Source organism: Paroedura picta, chromosome 1, assembly GCF_049243985.1.
Source record: "Paroedura picta isolate Pp20150507F chromosome 1, Ppicta_v3.0, whole genome shotgun sequence".
Lineage (NCBI taxonomy): Eukaryota > Metazoa > Chordata > Lepidosauria > Squamata > Gekkonidae > Paroedura > Paroedura picta.
Genome location: NC_135369.1, coordinates 20,428,265 through 20,452,008, shown reverse-complemented (window position 1 = coordinate 20,452,008; position 23,744 = coordinate 20,428,265). Strand labels below are relative to the sequence as shown.

At 48.6% G+C, this 23,744-nt stretch overlaps 1 protein-coding gene across 10 annotated transcripts in view; it reads right to left on the bottom strand.

The window, feature by feature from the left end:
• The window catches only part of MEF2D (myocyte enhancer factor 2D), a 203,601-nt gene that overhangs the window by 39,646 nt on the left and 140,211 nt on the right, over nucleotides 1-23,744 (bottom strand). For all 10 annotated transcript variants that reach the window (XM_077325471.1, XM_077325489.1, XM_077325425.1 and 7 more), the window contains one exon: nucleotides 16,883-17,086. In XM_077325471.1, the coding sequence (XP_077181586.1) occupies nucleotides 16,883-17,086 (204 nt within the window). The remainder of the gene's footprint in view (nucleotides 1-16,882; nucleotides 17,087-23,744) is intronic.

Sequence of the window (23,744 nt, the reverse complement as noted above, 5' to 3'; positions counted from 1 at the left end):
ACTTGACAGCAGGGGAAAAAAGAATTGTGTTTTATATGCCGCTTTTCTCTACCCGAAGGAGTCTCAAAGCGGCTTACTACTGCCTTCCCTTCCTCTCCCCACAACAGACTCCCTGTGAGGGAGGTGAGATTGAGAGAGCCCTGAGATTCCTGCTCAGTCAGAACAGCTCTAAAAGGGCTGTGGCAAGCCCAAGGTCACCCAGCTAGCTGCATAGGGAGGAGGAACAGGGAATCGAACTCGGCCTGCAAGATTAGAAGTCGCCGCTCTCAGCCACTGCACCAAGCTGGCTCTAAAAAGAATTGAGTAAAAGATACTCAGGTACACCCACTGATAACTCCTAGGCCACCACCATCCAGGTGGCACCTGTGTAGCCTCACCAGGCAATACCGGTCACTTGCCATGCTGCTGATGAGCAAGCAAAGACTTTGAAGGGCAACAATATCCCACCCTTATTGACAAAGGAAGCAACTGATACCCAGGAAACCTATACCTGGGAAATCTCATTGGCCTTTGAGGTGTCCTGCACTCCAGTCTGGTTCCTCTACTGTAAAACAACCTAACTACCCATCTTATTGTGCTGCTCCAAGAAGACATTTTGGGGACTTGACTGGGGAACCTGCCATGCCCTCTAAGGAGTTACTACGCAGGAACACTGGGCCAGCTTCCGGACAAGCCATCACGGAAGATAAGGCAGAGAAGATAGGGAGGTTGAAGATAGGGACATTGTCCCAGGTCTTATCATGAGGCCACCTACCCTAGTCCACTGAGGACAAGTATGCACCACAATGACTTCAACCAAACATTTTGTAGTACTGTGACTCAATGGCAGGGGCTCATGGTTTAAGCAACAAAGATCTCACTTTCAGAAGAAGAAGAGTTGGTTTTTAGACCCCATTTTTTGCTGTCCGAAGGAGTCCCACAGGTGCCTTCGATTGCCTACCCTTTCTCATCCCACAGCAGGCACCCTGTGAAGTAGGTGGGACTGAGAGAGCTCTGCCAGGACTGCTCTGTGAGAACAGCTCTAACAGGACTACGACTAGCTAAGATTGCACAGCTGGCTGCATGTGGAAGAGTGGGGAATCAAACCCGGCTCTCCAGGTTAGAGGCCACCGTTCTTAACCGCGACACCATCAAGCTGATGGTGAGAAAGATCTCCCTTGGCCTGAGACCCAAAAAAACCCTATGCTGTTGCCTTCAGTCATTACCCATTCTTTCCCACCTTGTTCCTTTTCCATCTCCCCCTGAGTGTGTAAAGTGCCGTCAAGTCCAAGATGACTTAGGGTCATCCTTTCGGGTTTTCAAGGCAAGAGATTAACGCAGGTGGTCTGCCATTGCCTGCCTCCGGGTAGCAACCCCGGTCTCCCATTCACATATTCAACAGGGACAATCCTGCTTAGCTTCCAGAATCTGACAAAACTGGGCTACCCTGAGCCATCCAGGGCAGGGCTTTGCAATACTAGCAGTCCATGTTTGGCTAAATCACACTATTCAGGATTTTCAAGGCAAGAGACGTTCAGAGGTGCTTTGCCATTGCCAGCCTCTGTCTAGCAGCCCCAGACTTTCTTGGGGAGCCAGCTTAGTGTAGTGGTTAGGAGTGCAGACTTCTAAGCTGGCGAGCCGGGTTTGATTCCCTGCTCCCCCACATGCAGCCAGCTGGGTGACTTTGGGCTTGCCACAGCACTGATAAGGCTGTTCTGACCGAGCAATAATATCAGGGCTCTCTCAGCCTCACCCACCCCACAGGGTGTCTGTTGTGGGGAGAGGAAAGGGAAGGCGACTGTAAGCCGCTTTGAGCCTCCTTCATGTAGAGAAAAGCGGCATGTAAGAACCAACTCTTCTTCTTCTTGGTGGCCTCCAAGTACTAACCAGGGCCAATTCTGCTCCGTTTCCAAAATCTGACGAGACTGGGCTATCCTGGTCCTTTTCCCCCTGCTCACCTGAAATTTCGATTGTAAGCTCTTCGGAGCTGTGCCCCCCACCCATCCCCCAGGGAGTGAGTCTTTTCCTTCCCATTGCTGTAAAGACCCATGCACAGTCATGACTAATCATCTTAATGCCACTTTCTCCACTGTCCTCCTTTGGGCAGAGAGAACAGCCGGCCTTTCAAAAGGCGAACCTTGGGCAACAGATAACGCCACCGCCATGTGGGACGTGGGCTGCAGATTCCTGAGACCTTGCTAATCGGGCACGCAGGCCTGCTGGGTCTCTGGGCAGCTTGCTTGGAGGCGGGGGAAGGGAGTCTAGGCTGGGTTGATCCAGCCCTTTCCAGCTGGCAGCCACTACAAACAACATGCTTCAGCGGCAGAAGAAGAAAAAACACAAAGTACTTTCATGTCGGTAACCCGAGCAGTGTCCAGAGGAGCAAAAAAATAAATTAAAAAAAAATATGCTGGGATGGCATGCATTTCCTGCTTCCCAGCACACAGGAATTCTGGGATTCAGAGGCCTCGAATCCTCATGAACCGTCACCGCCTGGGGGATGCAGCAGATACCGGACAACATGGGTTACAATCCAGATTCAGATCCCTGTTCAGCCACAAGAGAACAAGTTAAAGCACTTCAGCTGATACTCTCCCACATGGGGGGGGGGGGACTCAAGAAGGCCTTCGAATGGTTCCCTTCCCAGGTTTTAGAGGAAGGCTAGAGAGACAGATCCTTGCTGTAGAATCAAGGCCAGTGCCAGATTTTGAGAGAGTCCCCAGGGGCTCTCTTCCCACCCACTCATGCTTACCATCACCTGTATCACCTACAGCCCTTTCCCTGATAGTCCTGGGCCGCACAGGCAGCTGGGTGGCAAAGCACGCACCCAGCTGCAAGTGAGTAGGCAGGGAAATGTTAACTTGTGAGGGGTTTCTGCATTGGGCACTGCCAGAAGCTCTGGGACCTGTGAGCTGCTCACCTGAGGGCAGGAATACCTTTTTACTACCTGAAGGAGTCTCTTCCCTTCCACTCCCCACAACAGACACCCCGTGAGGTAGGTGAGGCTGAGACTGCCCTGACAGAATGGCTCTGTGAGAACAGATGAAACAGGACTGTAACTAGCCCAAGGTCACCCATCTGGCTGCATGTGAAGGAATGGGGAATCAAACTCTCTCCTCCCAGGTTCTCCACAGAGCTAGAAGCTAACACAGCTGTTTCCAAAGCCACAGAGTTCAGTGGACCCGATTACTTAGACCAGGGGTAGTCAACCTATGGTCCTCCAGATGTTCATGGACTACAATTCCGCAAATGCTGGCAGGGGCTCCTGGGAATTGTAGGCTGAGAGAGCCCTGATAGTACTGAAGAAGAAGAGTTGGCTCTTATATGCCACTTTTCTCTACCCGAAGGAGTCTCAAAGCAGCTTACAATCTTTCCTCTCCCCACAACAGACACCCTGTGAGGGAGGGGAGGTTGAGAGAGCCCTGATATTATGCTCGGTCAGAACAGCTCTATCAGTGCTGTGACTAGCCCACGGTCACCCAGCTGGCTGCATGTGGAGGAACAGGGAATCAAACCCGGCTTGCCAGATCAGAAGTCTGCGCTCCTAACCACTACACCAAGCTGGCTCTATGGACCTCTGTAGAGTGTTGTGACCGCCGTATATAAATAAAATTAATAAGCAATTGAAAGCCATGGAGCTAGGTCCCAAGGTCACTTAGCAGAATCTGGGTTGCGCCACCTGGGTTGCAAGGAACAGTGAAGTGGCAGCCAGACGCGTATCCAGTTTGAGCTGCCTGGAACTCTGACGCTTCTCTAAGGGGATGTAACCTTCCTCACCAGATTAAGGGAATGGGGAATGTTTTGCATTAATGGCACATTTAGTCTCTTCGACTTATCACCTTTGGAGTGAGCAGGCCTTTGTAGTTCTGAGAGGGAAAGTGCCGAAGGGGAGGAGTTAGAATCATAGAATTGGAAGGGGCCATACAGGCCATGTAGTCCAACCCCCTGCTCAACGCAGGATCAGCCCAAAGCATCCTAAAGCAAGAATTAGAATTCATTCCACAAGAAAAGACGGCAACCTCCAATTAGGCACACCATTAGCAGACTTTCAGGGTTCTTCTCTGCCGCCACAAACAAGAAACTGATACTCAGACATTCCAATGGGTTTTAGATTGCAAGAACACTTGAGACAAACTACGACTCAGACAAAAAGAGGCACGTAGTTCCTTTCTCACGGGAGCCCGTGGTTGGATTCCAATGCAGTGGGAGTTTCACCAGTGGTATAAAACCTCTGTTATTCCCCCCCAAAAAAGAGTCCTGATCACATAAAACCAGTCCTAAATGGCAACACAGGCTTCAGCAGGATGTAGAGATCATCCCCAACACCACTGTTTGCTCTGGCAATTTTCTATGTCACAGTGGGAAGATCTGAGTTCAAATCCCTGTGGAACTCAAATCCTACCCTGTCACTCAATTAGCAGCTTCCTTAGACCGGTCTTTTATCTTTCTGCTTAACCTAACCCAGGGGTTTGATGTCAGGAGCAAATGAAGAAGATTGAGATAAACATGAAATCCAGTTGATTAGTTCAACACCCCTGCAAATGGTGGGGGCTGAGGGCATCTCAAAACGAGGGGTCATGTCCCTGTATTCTGTCAAGGTTAGAAGAATGCCTTAGGACACAGATAATCCACTTAAATCTGAATTTACTGCAGGGCTGTAGGCAAACTGCTTTGAACCTGATGGAAAAACCAGATCGAAATCTGACCTCTCCATCTCTGCGCCTCACCTGTAAAATTGGAAAGGCAACCGGGCTTGCTTCCCTAAACAGTCGATGGATTTTTGTCTGAATGGATCAACTTGTTTCATGGTTATGGTTTCAAACTGGCCTCTCCTTTTGATCTCTCTCCAACCTGCTTTTCTGCAGCTTCTTAACTGGAAGTATAAACACGTCTGCTGTAGAGGTACCCACCACGCACCTGATGAAGGGAGTTCTGACTCACAAAAGCTGGCTCTGGAATGCATCTTGTTTATCTTGAAGGGGGCCACTAGATGTCTGTTGAGCTTCCCTAAACAGCCTTGTTGTGTGGTTTACCGATAGGCCAGGGCCTCAGGGCCGTGACAGTTCCTTCCCAACACCTGTTACTTGAGACCCCTTGGGATCTGAAACCTGGAATCTTCTGCTTGTAAAGCCTGCAATGGGCAAACGGGAGGCAGCAAAGGAGCATCAGAACAACGATGCAACCTCTAAAAACCCTGCTTTCCCATCAGTTGTGCTCAAGGCAGCTTACCAAACATTGTTGAAATATATATATACCCAAGCAGACAGCATTCTGTACAACTAGCAATCCACCTGCTAGTTGGGGAGGAAAACCAGAAGCAGCTTCAACAAAATCAGAAGAGTCTGGAGGGAAAAAAAAACCCCAAATGGCCCTCATTTGACATCAGTTCTCTGGATTGACATTTGCCAGGGGAAGGGGAAAAGAGATTTTTTACAGAGCAAGAAGAGCACAGTTCTGACAAAAGTTCGAGAAGCACGAAGCAAGCAAAGGAAAGGCCGAAGCCAGGAAAGGACTCATTATCATGAAGATAATTAATCATGTGCACAGGCAGGCTGTAAGGCAGGGGCAGTCAAACTGCGGCCCTCCAGATGTCCATGGACTACAATTCCCATGATCCCCTGCCAGCATTCGCTGGCAGGGGCTCATGGGAATTGTAGTTCATAGACATCTGGAGGGCCGCAGTTTGACTACCCCTGCTGTAAGGAATAACTCTCCCAACTGCTGCAGCCTAAGTCTCCCCCCGACCCCCAAAGCAAAACCCAGGAATGGACCCGTGTTCCTCCTCCGGCATGTGGAGAATAAAGAGTTAAAGCAGCAACACTTGCAATCTCCTGTGCTTTGGAGGTACATTCATTTTTTATCAGCCTTCCATTTGCTTGGCACTCAGCACAAGAAAGAAAAGCTTTACATTGTCGGGTAGATTTTCTTTGCTCCCGCCCGCCCGCCCGCCAGCCCTACATCTCAGAACAGAAAAATGGGCCAGAGCGAATCTCTGTAAATTATCTATGGAGAACAAGCAAGGCAGCCTCAACCTTTTCACGTGCCGCGCGTGAACGAGGCTGCGGTCTCTGCTCCGGAGAGCTGTCCTGGCTGTCGCTGACGTTGGCATGCTGATGAACACTGCCGAAGGGGGGGGGGAGACCATCGCAATGGGCAAATGTGCAGGGAAGTCAAGGGCAAAAGGTCACAAGTTCCAAACCAGGCCAAGAATTCTTTTCAAAAAGAGCCAGAGAGAGTCTGATGCTTGCTTGTGTGTTCAACAGGGGAAGGGGAAGGGTTTACTTCAGTAGCAGAGCTTATGTTATCCATTCTGAAGGACCCAGGCAATTAAAACTATGGGGTCCTGCTAGCAGGGCTGGAGAAGATCCCTCAAAGAGCCCGAAACAAGACTCTGAGGCCCTACAAAGCGGGTTTCATCGGGCCTCAGTATTCTTGAGAGAGCCCATGGATTTGGTGGAGGGAAAGCCAAATCTCAACATTTCTTGGAATCCAAGCAGGGTCAGTACATGGATGGGAGACCTCCAAGGAAGGCTCTGCAGAGGGAAGCCATAGCAAATCACCTCTGCTTTTACCCTTACTCAAAAGCTGCTTGCTGGGGTCACTGTAAGTTGGTTGCGACTTGAAGGCGCTGTATATGCACATACACGGCTTGGTGGCAACGTACACCCCTTCCGTATGGGTAACTGTAAGTTCAATCCCTAGCATCTCCAATCAAACAGGGAAATCACCCACAATATAGACTGTTTGGCAACATGGTGAACAAGAAGAATGGGAATTGGAATTGGAATTGGAATTGGAATTGGAATTGGAATTGGAATTGGAATTGGAAGAAGAGGAGGAGGAGGAGGAGTTGGTTCTTATATGCCGCTTTTCTCTACCCGAAGGAGTCTCAGAGCGGCTTACAGTCACCTTCCCTTTCCTCTCCCCACAACAGACACCATGTGAGGGAGGTGAGGCTGAGAGAGCTCTCCTAACCACTACACCAAGCTGGCTTCACAAGACCTCCATGTGTACTTTTCTTCAAAATTGAGGCATGGATGACAGTATTAACAGGCTGTTCTTGGCATTACAGAAGGCCTCTGCTGCTGGAAATCGATGGGGGGGGGGAGTCTGACTAAAGCGGGCTACCTAGTCCAGCGGTTTGAAAGAGGCAGCTACATAAACTACCATGGAAGATGCACAGCTTAGCACGATGTGTTGAAAACCCCAGGGTCAATCCCCTCCACTTTCAATCGAAACATTACATTCAACGGGGAGACCATGGAAAACTGCTGCCAGTCATGACAGGTGACCCTGGGCCAGACTTAGCACAAGCCCGTTCCAGAAGAACTTTAAAGCTACCTTCAGCTCAGCTTTTCCCATCCTGGTCATTCCTCAGCTGCTAGCCAGAAGGATGGGCGGTTCGACATGCACTTGAGTGCCGGGTGGCCTTTGAAGAGTGTTACACAAACAGCTGGTGCGGAACAGGAGAGCCCCGTCTCCCCACAGCAGCGGATCACTGGCAGCACGTCCCACCTCTGCTCCCAAGTCCAGGCTGCCTTTCACAGCTTTCCCTGGCAAACACAATCCAGATGTTGGTTTTGACCTAGAAAGCCCTAAGCAGCTTTGGATCTGTGGGCTGTAGAAAAACCTACCCCAGCCCTTACCTAGATCCCTAGATTGACCAAGAATGCCCTCTTAATACCGTCATCTGTGCACCATGCACACTTCCGGGTCATGCAGGGCACCGACCATATCTGCTTCCTGAGAAAGCACTGTCCCCGCTATTACCTGTTGGGAACACCTTGTTCCAACATGGTTTGTACCAGGAGCAGCTATCCAATCTTGACAGATCTCAGAGGCGAAGCAAGGTCAGCCCTGGTATTGAGATGGGAGGACCACAAAGGATGGTGCTACCTGGTGTAGTGCCAGCTTGGTGTAGAAGAAGAAGAGTTGGTTCTTATATGCTGCTTTTCTCTACCCGAAGGAGGCTCAAAGCGGCTTCCCTATCACCTTCCCTATCCTCTCCCCACAACAGACACCCTGTGAGGTGTCTGCATGCGTAGTAGTTAGGAGTACAGACTTCTAATCTGGCGAGCCGGGTTCGATTCTGCACTGCCCCACATGCAACCAGCTGGGTGGCCTTGGGCTCGCCACAGCACTGAGAAAGCTGTTCTGACTGAGCAGTGATATCAGGGCTCTCTCAGCCTCACCCACCTCACAGGCCGAATTTATCCCATATTATTGCCAAATATGCAAGACTAGCAATTAAATGTAGAAGTGCCTGGCTAAATATGTATAAGGTTTAGGACGGATTTATTAAACACATGAAGTATTTTGGATCTTTTAATCAATCTTATGTAGTGTTTTACTGTTTTGTATTTTGTACTGGTCGTTGACCGAAATAAATGTATCTATCTATCACAGGGTGTCTCTCTCAGCCTCGCCCACCTCACAGGGTGTCTGTTGTGGGGAGAGGAATGGGAAGGCGACTGTAAGCCGCTTTGAGCCTCCTTCAGGTAGGGAAAAGCGGCATATAAGAACCAACTCTTCTTCTTCTTCTTCTTCTGTTTTGGGGAGAGGAAAGGGAAGGCAAATGTAAGCCACTTTGAGACTCCTTCGGGTAGGGAAAAGCGGCATATAAGAACCAACTCTTTTTCTTCTTCTTCTGTTGTGGGGAGAGGAAAGGGAAGGCAAATGTAAGCCACTTTGAGACTCCTTCGGGTAGGGAAAAGCAGCATATAAGAACCAACTCTCCTTCTACTCAGAGGCAGGCAATGGCAAGCCACCTCTAAATCTCTCTTGGCTTGAAATCCCTGTGATCGCCTTAAATCAGCTGCAACTTGATGGCACCTCCCAGCACCGCCAGTATAAGCCAATCTTTAGGGCAGGCTTTCTCAGCCAGGGTTTCCTGAAACCCTGGAGTTTCTTGACAGCCCTGGAAGGGTTTCCCCAATGGGTAGGAGTCAATTAATTTTAATAGATTATTAAATATAGAATTATACAGTTGGAAGATACCTCCATGGTCATCTAGTCCAACCCCCTGAACAATGCAGGAACTCACAACTACGTGTCCACCCACAATAACCCCAATTTCATGTCCAAGTGATCCCCCCCCCCCCCACACACACACACACACAAAATCTCCAGAATCCAGCCTGGCCTGAATATGTTAAACATCTATCAGGTGATATGACCCTATATGGTCATGTTGATCCACCTACCCCTCCCAAAATCACCAATAATGGTGAGAAGGGGAGGGGCCCCAGGTAAGCATATACACAGCTATGATTCTCGACTATATTCTCGAAGCCTGAAGTATGTTCCAAGGGATTCTCAACAGTAAATAAGTTGAGAAAGGCTGCTTCAGGGTTATGACTGTGCATGAACATAACAGTCTGAGGCAGGGCCGATTCTACCATCCTGCTCACTGCAGCTGCTGATGTACATCTGGCATTGATGCGGGATGACTTTGGTTCTTCTAACAGATCTTCAGCCAATATAACCATTACCATCTTTGGCCACAGCCTTCAGCTTGCAAGATCTGAGCAAGGCTGTTACAGATGGGACATTTGGGAGGTCATTCATTCATAGAGTCACGGGCAACTTGGTGACACTTGACATACGTATCTCGGCTTTCACACTGGGGGAGCCGTGAGCGGCTTCGCACTCAGCAAATCCAGGCAGACCAGTGCATGCGTCAAACAGAAAGGGTGTGTAGCCCGAGAGAAGATTCTTGGTATGAGAAAACGGGTGTTTCCGAGCTTGTCCCTATTTTTATCCATGAAATATTGGAGGGTATTCTTGGGCCTTGCCCTTACCTGAATAGCTTGCTCAGTCTTCTTGGTTCTTGGAAGCTAAGCAGGGTGGGGCCCTGGTTAGGACTTGGAAGGGAGACGGCCAAGAAAGTCTGAGGTCACTATACAGAGGCAGGCAATGACAGACCACCTATGAACCATACAGAGCTTGGAAACCATACAGAGCTGCAGCTCTGGAACAATCCAATGGTTATACTCTGTCAAGGGCAGTGACACACCAGCCCACTGTCCAAGGGATGAAAATATCTACTGTTTGAATCCCACCCATATTCAAGCAAGCTCAAGGCAACAGACATCTCCCCTGATCCTGTTTTATCCTTATGACAAGCCAAGGGACATCGCTTAACCTGAGAGAGACCGGCTAGTCCAAAGTCATCTTAGTAAGGCACCACAAGCTGGGATTCGAACCTGGGTCTCCCCCAGTACTTAGTCTAGTTCCTGTGCTCCAGCAACTGGCGTTCAAAGGGATGCCGACTCTCAACCTGAAGGTCCCATTTAGCTATCCTGGCTAGAGCCTGACCTGGATAGACCAGGCTACCTTGACTTCATCAGATCTCAGAAGCTAAGCAGAGGCAGCCCTGTCTAGTGTTTGGATGGGAGACCTCCAGGGATTCGTACGCAGAAGCAGGCAATTGTAAACCACCTCTGAATATCTCTTGCCTCGGAAACCCTGCCAGGTCGCCATTTATCAGCTGTGACTGGGTGCGGGGAAAGCCCCCAAAAAACTTGGTTTGAGCTCTTGTGAGATTGGCTCACAGGTCTATCTAGTTCAGTATCCCAGCAAAGGGCATAGTGATCACAGAACATTAGATGCTGCCTTATAACAATTTAAACCATTTCGCCCTGTATCGTCTCTGATGGCCAGTGCTTCTCTGAGAACTCAGGCAGAGAGTTAGTAGATACCTATTTTAGTTGGTGATGCCAGCAACTGAATCAAATATCTCGCTGAGCTACAGTCACCCTCATAACATCAGAAATCATTTGAAGCTGCCTTATATAAAGTCAGGGCCCTGGTCAATCTAGCTCAGGACTGCCTATTTTGACTGACATCACAACCTCTTTCCCAACCCTTTCCCTATTCCGCACATTTTTAACCTTCCCTCCAAGAGCAGAGTCTAGGGAGATGAATCAGGGACATTCTCTATCTTTGCTGCTATGCTACACGGGCTGGTAAATGTCAGGCCTCGTCCCCCACCCCGCAATTAGCCCTAAAGCTAGGAATCACAGTGGGCCATGAGACCAGAATTGAGAGAGTCATAAAAGCCACACTGAGGCACTTAAGATTCTCGCCCCCACAGAATCAGACAAGATGCAGAGGGGTACAGGGGCGTGGAGGGGGGGGTGCTGTGAAAAACAGCATGTAAGTTGGGAGTTTAACATCCTGGAGGTATTCAGCTGTAGGCGGGATGAGGGGGAATCTACTGAAGGAATTTAAAGATGAAAACCTAATTGGATTGCATCAATCAGGGATCGGGGGGAGTATTTTTCACCCACACTTTGAACCATCCAAATTTCTGTTCAGGCAAAATGGCCAATTAAGATCACTCTGAGGGAGGTCAGGAAGGGGTTACCTCTAAAGATCACACCATCTATAATGGTTATTGAGAAAGAACTTTGGTGTAATAAAATTTATCATTATCAATTCCAGCTAAACCTCCGGAAGAAGTTCCTGACAGAGTGGTTTCTCAGTGGAACAGGCTTCCCCGGGAGGTGGTGGGTTCTCCAACTTTGGAAGTTTTTAAACAGAGGCTGGATAGCCATCTGACGGAGAGGCTGATTCTGTGAAGGCTCAAGGGGGTGGCAGGTTATAGTGGATGTGTGTCCTGCACTGTGGAGGGGGTTGGACTAGATGACCCAGGAGGTACCTTCCAACTCTGTTATTCTGTGATTCTATTTTATGATTCTATTTCCAATATTATCCATGCTGGATAATATATTATCCAACGAAGATGTCTTCTTGAGCTGCACATGTATTTATACCAACCTTGAAAGGTAGACACAAGCTATTGCTCCCTGTTCTGGGTAGGGGGCCCTGAGGCTGAATGACAGAGTGTTAAACTTGTCCAAGGCTATTCAAAGATCATAGCAGAGATAAGAGGGGGAGGATCGTACTTTTAGCCCACCCTTCCTCAGGGCAGCTGACAACAAATAGAAATACACAATTCCAACATTTCATAAAATTCACATGTAAAAATGTAACATGAAATATAGATTTTAAGAATATAAAATACAAAATATAACTTTATAAAAATACTGTGCCTGGTTCTGCATCCTATCTGAGGAGAGAGGAGTGGGCATCATATAGCGAAGTCAACTCTATTGTTGACTTGATGGAAGACAGGGAAACCGGTTGAAATCAGGGGTACCTCAACATAGGCCTGGGGGAACAACTCCACTGTACAGCCCCTGAGGAATTGCTTAAGGTCCAGCAGGGCCCTGATCTCACCAGACAGAAGGTTCACCTGGCCTGGGCCAAGAAGATCTTTTCTGATTCATAACCAAGCACCCCCATTCTCTAAATAAAGCCTGCAGCAATCAACCATATTTAGCCAAACAATGCTTTGTGTTTCCACAGTGCCTTGCAAGAATGCATCATCTCAGGAATCCAAAAAATAGCAAGATGGATGGGATTTTGAGTGCCCTGCTTTGTGGCAAGTAGCCAAGTTGTGTCTTTGGTTTGCTGTGGTGGTTGTGCAAAGTATGTTCTAGGAATCCCTCGAGGTCCCTTGGAAAATCTCAGAAGATCCTCAATGAGCAGGTGGCTTAGGGAAGAGGATTTTCTGATGGGCAGTTGCAACTATGCAGGAGTCTCTGGTGTTTTGAGTTCACACAAAACCCATTTCCTTGTACCTAACAACATCAGTAATAGACAATGGGGCTGGGTGGCCTTCATAGATCAGCTCAAACGTTGGGACTATCTTACAGGTGGAACGTTACAGTGGAACATTAAAGGCCAGACCACTAGAACATTCTAGAACCTGTTCCACATTCCATGCTAGTCTACCATCCCTGGGAAGGCCATAAGTAAAGGATGAAGGCAACAGGCCTCTATTGCTGTTTCCTTGTCCTCAGCACCTGCCACTCAATAATATACTAACTCTGAACATGGAGGATGGAGGTTCTGTTTTGCCTACATGGCTCCCCCCCCTTTCTGTCATGGTGCAGCCAACTTATGGTGATGCCACAGGGTCCTCAAGACAAGAGAAGTTCAGGGATGTTCTGCCATTGTCTAGTGATCCCTCATTTCCTTGGTGGTCTCCCATCTAAGTACCTACCAGGGCCAACCCTGCTTAGCTTCCAAGCTCTGATGAGATTGAGCTAGCCTGAGCTATCCAAGTCATCATAGCTAACAGCTATCTACAAAAAATGTTCATGAATTCTTTGAGTCCTCTAATGATGGCAAAGTCCTTGATTATGAAAAATTGATTTGTCATATCTTTCCTTAATCTGCTGTCCATTAGCTTTGCTTGGTGACACCTCCCCCCGCCCCACCACCAAATACTTATCCTGTGGGAGAGGAAAAGTACCCTTTTCTCTCTCTCTCAACATACTATGGTTCAGTTCAGATATGAAGAGTTGGTTCTTATATGCCGCTTTTCTCTACCCAAAGGAGCCTCAAATTGGCTTACATTCTCCTTCCCTTTCCTCTCCCCACAACAGACACCCTGTGAGATGGGCGAGGCTAAGAGAACCTTGATATTACTGAAGAAAAAGAAGAGTTGGTTCTTATATGCCGCTTCTCTCTACCCCAAGGAGTCTCTAAGCAGCTTACATTCGCCTTTTCTTTATACTACAAAACTACATTTCATCATCTCCGTTCTGATGAGGCATCTCTGTAGCTGAGGCTATAGTCTGAGAGGACCATACTTGGGAAGGAGCTAGACTTAAGCCACTATCTCCACTTTAGCATTTCATACAAAAATGACACTCAAGACATAATTGACTAAAAATCTTACTTTTACATCCTAGTTTAGAATAGAATAGAATCATAGAGTTGGGAGGTGCTATACAGGCCATCCAGGCCAATCCCCTGCTCAAAGCAGAATCAGCCCAAAGCATCCAGGATAAGTATCTGTCCAGCCACTGCTCGAAGACCACCAGTGAGGAGGAGCTCCCCACCTCCTTAAGCAGCCCATGCCACTGCTAAACTACTCGGACTATGAAATTCCCCCCCCCCCTGATATCTAGCTGAACCTGAACCAACTACACACAGATTACCGTAAATAAATTAAACTCATTACTGCGGGTCGTCTCCTCTGCTATCAACAGGAACCACTCCCTGCCCTCTTCCAAGTGACCACCTTTCAAATACTTAAAGACAGCAATCCTGTCCCCTCTCAACCTCCTTTTCTCCAGGCTGAACATTCCCAAGACCTTCAGCCTTTCCTCATAGGACGTGCTCCCCAGGCCTCCAGAACTGCACAAAGGACTCCAGGTGGGGTCTGACCAATGCAGTGGGACTATGACATCTTGTGATTTTGAAGCGATGCCTCTGTTGATACAGCCCAAGCCCTTACAGGTGCTAAGTAACACTGTTAGCAGACAGGCCCATATTTAGACAATCCCGCTAACCACTAGCCAGCATGGCAGGGATACAGCACGGTGGATACTGTATTTCCCTCGGGTCTGGGAGACCCAGGTTTGAAATCCCTTGAAGTTTGCTGGGTGACCTTGAGCCAGTCATATACTCTCAAGCTTATCCTGCCTTACAGGGTTGTTGGGAGGATAAAATGGGAGGAGGGGAGAATGTTGTGAGCTCTTTTGGGTCCCCATTGGGGAGAAAGGTGGGCTGATGTCAATCAATCAATCAGTCAATCAATCAAGCCAGGGTTTTGCACGTTTGCCTTTGCCCCGTTTTATAAACCCCTACAATATTTTCCTCAGCCCTTTGCTCTGAACTTAAAAAGCTGGAAATGATTTAGCCATCAGGTCTGTAGCAACCCAATGACAACATAATTATATATAGTGGGGTGTTTTTTCCCCCAATTTCGCAAACAGGGGAAAAAAAAACACACATAGAGAGAACCTGAGTGAAAAGAACGCACCAGGCATGACAAAAAATGCACTTCCTCCCTAGAACATTTTTTTCCCTTCGCTGGCCTTATATTCCACACCGTCTCGAGCAGATAAATTGAATGACTAAAGGTTCTGCGTGCCTTAATTTATGCTCTTGTAATGTCAATAATTACCCAGCCAACCCTTTCATTTGTCTAAATTTCCCCAAGCTGCCCACACATAGTTTTTCATTGAAAGGTGACAAAGCGGCTGTTGCAGGCTCAGCTCTGTCCCGCTTTCTGGAACGTGGCACATGCAGGAAATGGAGCCTTTTGTGGCTCGCAGAGTGGCTGCCGCAAGGAGAGGAGGAAAGCGGAGGGAGGGGAGCTGGGGGCGGACGGATACCTGGGAAGGCTGAAGACTGAGATTGGCCGACCTCCATCTCCGGCTGGGTTTGTACTCCTGATTGCTCTCTGGCTTGCTTCCAGAATTGCTCCTAGAAGTCTGCTTTTCACCAAAAGAGCCACACTCTCACCGAAATTGAACCGGATTAAGTTGCTTTTGGAGGTCAGTGCAGTCATGAGATAATCATAGTCCTTTAGAATCACAGAATCATAGAGTTGGAAGGGGCCATACAGGCCATCTAGTCCAACCCCCTGCTCAACGCAGGATCAGCCCTAAGCATCCTAAAGCATCCAAGAAAAGTGTGTATCCAACCTTTGCTTGAAGACTGACAGTGAGGGGGAGCTCACCACCTCCTTAGGCAGCCTATTCCACTGCTGAACTACTCAGACTGTGAAATTTTTTCCCCTGATATCTAGCCTATATCTTTTCCATCTGCACATTGGGGGGAGGGGGGACATTTCCCTTCTAGTGACATTTCCCTGTAAGTGACAAAGATCACTGGTCAGCCTTGATCCTACCACCTCTTAACTTCATCTGATCTAGTTTCTTCAGCTGCTGAAGCATATCGAGTTAGCGTTGGGTATAGTGGCAGAAACTGTGCCTGCCAAAAATTTCTCCTGCACTGTGAAATTATTACTTTTATTAACATTAAGGCTGAATTCACAAAAGAGAAGTTTGTCAATAGCTATAGGAGAGGATTGCCAAGTCAAAGATTGAAGGTTGTCTAACTCTGCCAGGGGGGAAAACCTTTTGTTTAAAGCAGGGGTAGTCAAACTGCGATCCTCCAGATGTCCATGAACTACAATTCCCATGAGCCCCTGCCAGCATTTGCTCATGGGGCTCATGGGACTTGTAGTCCATGTACATCTGGAGGGCCGCAGTTTGACTACCCCTGGTTTAAAGAATCAGCTCCTGCTGTCTAAAGCACAGGATGATTCCCCCCACACTCATTGCACCAGCAGCCCCCTCTAATTCCCAGAAATATCAATTCAGGAGAGGTGGACCCACATAGACGAGCAGCTGCAAAGTTAGAAGGAAGAAGAGCTGGGTTTTTGTACCCTGCTTTTTACTACCCGAAGGAGTCTCAAAATGGCTTCCAACCACCTACCCTTCCTTCCCTCACCACAGACACCCTGCAATGTAGGTGGAGCTGAGAGAGCTCTGACCGGAACTGTGAATCTCCCAAGGTCACCCAGCGGGCTGCATGTGGAGGAGGAGTTCAGGCTGCCGCTCTTACCCATGACACCAAGCTGGCGGGGAGAAGAGGACGGCTGCAGTGAAAAAGAAGTACTATTGTGCCTCTCCCTCTTTTACCAATTCCCCCTCCTCACTGCAGTGCCCTAACTCACAGGGCAGTTTGTTTGCTTGGGTTTCACAACCCTAGGGACAATCTGAAGCTCTAAGGATGGCAAGAGAAACCACCCCCTGTTCTGTGGCACTTTGTAGGGTGCCAACCTTTAGAATCTGTTGCCCCCATGCCCCACCTGTGGGCTTCTTCAACAGCTGCTGCAGGAAATGGAAAGCTGGATTTAAACAAAATGTTCGTCCGAGGCCCCGTGCTCATAGAGATTTTGGCTTCATTGGGGACGGTTGCCTAGTATCTAAGCACAGCACAGGAGTTTGGGGGGTCCTCATATCATATGGCTTGCTAGAACAAGGGAACCAAGGACGGTAGGATGGGATGGGGTGGGAGAAACGCTCTTTACCTCAATGATATCTGCGTTGGTCCGGCTCTCGTGGGGTTCGTTGTACTCTGTGTACTTCAGAAGTACCTTGTCCATGTCAGTGCTGGCATACTGGAAGAGTTTGTTCGAATGGTTGAAAATGATCAGGGCAATCTCACAGTCGCACAAGACGCTGAGTTCGTAGGCTTTCTTCATCAACCCAAACTTCCGTTTGGTGAACGTCACCTGCAGGAGAGCAGCCAAGGAAGTAAAAGACACGGGTCAGGCTGACACAGCTCACCACTGAGATAGTCAATCTGGCTTATGGGTCAACCCGAAAAAGGCCGCCCTGACCTGGATGGGCCAAGCATTTGGATCGATGGCAGATCACCAAGGAGGCCCAGGGTTGTGATACAGAGGCAGGTGAGAATAAACCGCCTCTTGCTGCAAAAACCTTATGGGCTTGCCATAAGTCAGCTGTGACTTGATGGCAAAAATAAGAAAGCAAAGACTGAATGGGAGGCAAGACTGAATTTCAAAAGCAATCCGGCTCAATTTGAATCCACCCCTTTCAATTCAAAGTGGTTTCCTCCCTCATGAGAAATAAATCCTCAAGTCTTTAGTCTGGCACCGTTTCCTTTTCGGCACGCTGAATCGCTCCACTGGTGGCACACAAAAAAGGGTGTAAAGAGAAACGCAATAAATAATCAGTGGCAGCTATGAAAACCAACAATGTACAGAATCCAAAAGAAACAGAGGTGCCGTATTGGCTGATTGCGGGTTTTTGGCAGCTGACAACAACCAAACATGGAATGTTAATGCAGAATGTTGAGCCAAACAGTCAAACGATGAAAACACCTAAACACACATCATCAGCTTGGCAGACAACCGCACAAGGCTCCTGAAATCTTTTATGAAGTTTCTGTACAGAAAAATCTGGTCACTCTCAACATATTAGAAATTAGAAAACAAAATTAGAAAACAATGTAATGCTATTTTATCCATCACATTGATTCACCAGACCTGTGGGAACAATTTCCCGACACAAACCATGCCCTCTTCCATTTTTATTCCACTTTTCCTCCCTCATGCTTTCCAACTCTGAGTGATATACATCAGTGGTCCCCAATCCCCGGTCCGGTTATCACTGGGTACCAGGCCGCAGCTCCTCATCCTCCTGGGCTGCTGCCTCGAGGAATGCCCTGCCACTCTGCCGCCAACTCACCTTTGGGGCTCTCCAGCGGCCAGCATGGCTGGGGCTCCCCCTTGGCATGGCACTGCGCAGCTGCTGCTGGCAGCACCCCCCAGCAGGTGGCAGGAAGTCAGGGGCACCGGCGGGAAAGCAAGTGGAGCAGGGGCTCAGGCAGCGGTGGCAACGTCCCTCAGCAAAAGACTACCCCCATCCCCGGGCCTCAGTAAAATTGTCAAGCGTTGACCGGTCCCCGGTGATAAAAAGGTTGGGGACCACTGATAGACACGATTCTCTCTCTCCAGTTTTTATCCTCACAATAGCCTGCAAGAAAGGCTGAATGGAGAGACATTGACTGGCCCCAAGATTACAAAGGGATCTTAACAGCAGAGTAGAGATTTGAACCCAGGTCTCTGTAGAGATTTGAACCCATCCTCCGTCTATAGAGGATTACTAGGAAAAGGACCTCTTGTGGCGCAGAGTGGTAAGGCAGCCGCCTGAAAGCTTTGCCCATGAGGTTGGGAGTTCAATCCCAGCAGCCGGCTCAAGGTTGACTCAGCCTTCCATCCTTCCGAGGTCAGTAAAATGAGTACCCAGCTTGCTGGGGGGTAAACGGTAATGACTGGGGAAGGCACTGGCAAACCACCCCGTATTGAGTCTGCCATGAAAACGCTAGAGGGCGTCACCCCAAGGGTCAGACATGACTCGGTGCTTGCACAGGGGATACCTTTACCATTTTAGGAAAAGGACTAAGACTAAAAGAGCCAATATTATAATGACCTTGTCTGGATCTATGGTGCAGCCTCCTTTGGATTACTGTGTACACTTCTGGTCACTATATCTCCCCCCCCCCAAAAAAAAACCCCGACACTGCAGAGCAGAAAAAAGTACAGAGGGGAGCCAATCAGGATGATTAAGGGATTGAAGCACCTTCTCTATGAGGAAAGGCTGAAGAGTATGGGATTTTTCAGTTTAGGGGGGAGCAAGATAAGAGGCTTATAAAATTATGCACGGGATGGAGAAAAGAATAACAGCGATCAGTTCTCCCAGGGTTTCCCCTTCCCTTCTTCAGGGCTCCTCCATGTCCTCATCCACTTCTAAGTTGGCTTGTGGCCTCCCTGTTGCTCACTGCTGACACCATTTCCGGGGGACGGAGGTCACAGCTGGGCTGAGAGGTTCCCACAGTGGGGCAGGCCAACTCAGAGGTCCACGGCTTTACACACACACACTCCCCGACCGGAGATACACTCACATTACACTCTCTTTTGCATTCCAGGGATATCGAAATGGTCTTCCTGTGAGCTGCAGGAAGCCTTATTCCTGCATACTTTATTTAACATGACATGTCTGATTTGCCTTTCTTCAAAGACTCATGTTAAGATCTCCTTCGCAGAAGAAGGTGCTGTCACATCCTCAACTCACTCGTGGCAAAGCCCCCCACAGGACCTTCCAGGCAAGAGATATTCAGAGGTGGCTTGCCGTCACTTTCCTTCATATAGCAACCCTCGACTTCCTAGGTGGTCTCTCCCATTCAAGTACTAACTGTGGCCAACCTGCTTAGCTTTCGGATTCTGACAAGCTCAGGCTAAGCAGGCTACTGAGGGTCTCCCCACCCCCCACCCTAGATCTTGGTCAATAGACTCATAGCATTGGATGAGGCCACACAGGCTACCTAGTCCAACCCCCTGCTCAATCAGGCTCAGCCTAAAGCAGGGGTAGTCAAACTGCGGCCCTCCAGATGTCCATGGACTACAATTCCCAGGAGCCCCCTGCCAGCGAATGCTGGCAGGGGGCTCCTGGGAACTGTAGTCCATGGACATCTGGAGGGCTGCAGTTTGACTACCCCTGGCCTAAAGCATCCATGAGAAGTATCTGTCCAGCCGCTGCCAGTGAGGGGGAGCTTACCACCGCGTTAGGCAGTCGATTCCACTGCTGAACTACTTTGACTGAAAAAAATTGTCCCCGATATCTATCTGGTACCATTCTACATGTAGTTTAAAGCCATGACTGCAAATCCTCTCTCTCCTCTGCTGCCAACAGGACTTGTTCCCTGCCCTCTTCCAAGTGACAACCTTTCAAGTCCTTTGAGAGCAACCATGTCCCCTCTCAGCCTCCTCTTCTCCAGGCTGAACATTCCCAAGTCCCCTCCTAGGGCTTGGTCCCCAGGCCTTGGCTCATCCTCATGGCTCTTCTCTGCACCTTCTCAATTTTGGCTATGTCCTGCTTGAAGTGAGGCCTCCAGAACTGCACACAGGACTCCCGGTGTGGTATACAGTGGGACCATGACATCTTGCCATTTCAATGGGCTGCCACGGTTGACACAGTCCAAGTCTGCCCAAGCCTACCTACCTCTACATAATATATTTTGTTCCAGTCTCCAGTTTGCTTCAAGTCCTGCAATTCCATTCCCTGCATGATGCTCATCAGATGTCTCATCCTAGCAGTTCTATTGACCCACATTATATAATCCGCCTCGGGCGTTTAGCGAGGAAGGCAGGTTGTAAATAACGCAAAAAACAAAAACTCCAAATGGCAAACAGAGGTGCCTCCACCCAAACGAAACACAAATATAAAGGTGTTGTGCGGCGGCTCGGGGCTTGCCATTTCAAACTCCGCAGGTTCTGAAATACTGACTGCTAGGGCAATTACATTGCTTTTGTTGTTGTATTTTTTTTAGCAATCCTTGCTGAAATCAGCTTAGCAATCAGCGGCACTGAGAGCCATCACAGAGTAAGCTATTACATGGGCTACAAGTCGTGAACAGCCTTTGCTGAGATGTAGTAACTGCAGCCGTCAGACTGACTTCATCTTTGGTGTCAAACCCATTCCTGTTCTCAGCCTGGGAAACGGAAGTCCCCAGATGAGATCTGCGAGTAGAAAAGACGGCCCACCTTGTCAAAGTGTAACGGGTCTCTGAGGGGGCAGTGTCTGGACTGGATGCCACCTCTATTTCAAAGCAAGAAAGACACGACTATAATAAAATAAATTCCCTAGGGTTAGCAACCTCCCAGAATTACAACCGATTTCCAGATAACAGAGTCCAGTTTCCCTGGAGAAAATGGCTGCTTTGGAGGGGGGACCCTGTAGCATTATATCTGATTGAGGTCTCCTCCCCTTCCCAAGCCCCACCCTCCACAGCAGCGGTTCTCAATCTTCCTAATGACACGACCCTTTAATACCGTTCCTCCTGTTGTGGTGACCCCCAACCATAAAATTATGCAAGTGTTCTTTCACAGAAATTAAACCCAAACTGACCAATGGCCTGAAGATCTATCTGTAAACCGCTCATGAGGAGTGGTATAAATAAAGCGCTAAGGGGTAAAGGGGAGGAGAGAGGGCGGGCCGAGTCCGTGATAAAAACTCGGAGGGGCCAATCAAGAGCCGCAAAGCGGCTCTTGATTGGCCCCTCTGAGTGTCACTTGAGGGCCAAGCAGCCAAGCAGCTCAGGCCGGCAGCCCTCGGCAAAAGACTACCCCCCCCCGGGCCTCAGTAAAATTGTCAAGCTTTGATCGGTGATAAAAAGGTTGGGGACCACTGCTCTAGATAATTGTGGACTACGATTCCCATGAACCCCTGCCAGCACATGCTGGCAGGGGCTCCTGGGAATTGTAGTCCACATACATCTGGAGAGCCACAGTTTGGCCACCCCTAGTGGGTAATTTCCTGTCTCTGAAGTTTCTCTTCTCCTCCATCCATCAAGCCTGCAACATGGATAGCTCAGAAGTGCATTCTGCATCTCTCACCATCCAGCTGCTTAGCCTAGAATAGGAAATTTATGTTTACCTTTTATGTGTAGTATTAAGTCTACTAATAAATGGCTGTTATATTAATTAGGTGCAACCAAGCATAACATGTTTTTCTGTTGTTTTCTGACCACACGCACTCAGCTGCACACTGCACTTACCAGCCAAACCAGGCACTCAGCTAACTTTACCACAAAGTCTATCCCAGGGACAGTCAAACAGCGGCCCTCCAGATGTCCATGGACTGGACATCTAGCAGCGGCTCATGGGAACTGAAGTCCATGGACATCTGGAGGGCCGCGATTTGACTACCCCTGGTCTATCCTATTAATATCCTTCACCCCTTTCAGAAGTGTTGTGGCCCCAAATGTTCCCAGGAATTTTTTTTCCCACTTGTCCAGTTGTAGAATGGATTTCCACAGGCTGTGCAAAAAACAACAACCCTGCTGGTTTTCCATAAGATTGAAAAGATCGCTCTTCTTCAGCCTGCTTTTTAGGAAGGCAATTTTTTACACTGAAACGTATCAGGCAATTAATACACACGCTTTCTTTGGAAAGCTATGTGATTCAATTCATATTTGTGCCATTTTTAATGATGTTCTGAGGCCTGTGGTCATGCTTGTAAGCCATCTTACACTATACAGGGGGGGGGGGGAATACAATTTTTTAAACAAGAAGAGAAATGCCATGGGATACAAACAGGCCTTCTCAGTCCTGGCCCCTACTTTGTAGAATGTGCTCCTAGAAGAGCTAAGGGCCCGGTCGGAGCGATCACAGTTCCACAGGGCCTGTAAGACAGAGCTCTTCCACCAGTTGTTCGGTTGAGGCGGGGACAAAGAACATCTGGTGTGTCCCGCCTCTGAATACCCTCTGAACACTGAACACCTGACTGCCCAGGGACTGAACATCTGAACTTCAGTGGAATTTGGAATAATTTGGAACAGCTTCGATCACCACTTAACACCGCATCTCTACAACATGGAGTTGATGGCCAACTGAGTTCTCTTGTTGGGGTTGTTTTTTAAATTGTCGTGAACCAACAAAAGCCAGCTGGTCTAGGTGACAGTCAACAAATATATTTAAAATGCTATCTTGAAAACCCACCTTTGAGTAACTGAATATAATATAGGACTGGGGGCAAGGGTATCAACCTACCTATTACCTGGAATTACTTGACTTCTCCCATGCATGAAGTGCAAATTGCAGTTTCATAAAAACATAAGAGCCTTGATGCATCAAAGCAGTGGTCCCTCTAGTCCAGCATCCTGCCTCATACAGTAGCCAACCAGTTCCTCTGGAGGCCCAGCAACACAGCATGAAGGCCAAGGCCTCCCCCTGATGTTGTCTCCTGGCTCATGAATTCATAGGTTACAACACACGTTGAAAGGAGACTTAATGTGAACCTCTGAATGTGGAGGTTCCCCTTTTCCTTTCATAGGTTCCAACACCTCTTGAAAGGAAAATTAAAAGTTAAATTAAATGCCCACAGCAAAACTGGCCACTACCCTGAAAGGCCAGAGGGACAATTACACAAATCCCCATCTTCCGGTTTCAGTTTGCCTCCCCAAATCTGACAACTGAGCATGCCACATATTTGTCCCTACATGGGTTCCCCCACCTTTTGCAGCTGCTCAACCGATAGAAACATAGCAAAAGAAGAGAATTCGTGCCTAAAAGATGCAGGAGCGTCCGTGCCGAGAACGTGGTAGCAACACTAGCCAGCACCCAAGAGGGCTGTTGCACGCAGATAAGCCTGCACAATCCCTGCTGCGCCTGGGACATGCAGGCTGACAAGGATATCACCAGACGACCAGCTAAGGACTATCGGCCCCCAGACAGACCTGCCCGCCAATTAAGATTTTCATCAAAGGCCCTTCTCGGGTGACTCCGCTTTCTGGGGTTAAGCAAGAGGCATACAGGGTCTGCGCAATTACAGACTTCCCTTCCCACTCAGATTCATCTGCAGATGCAC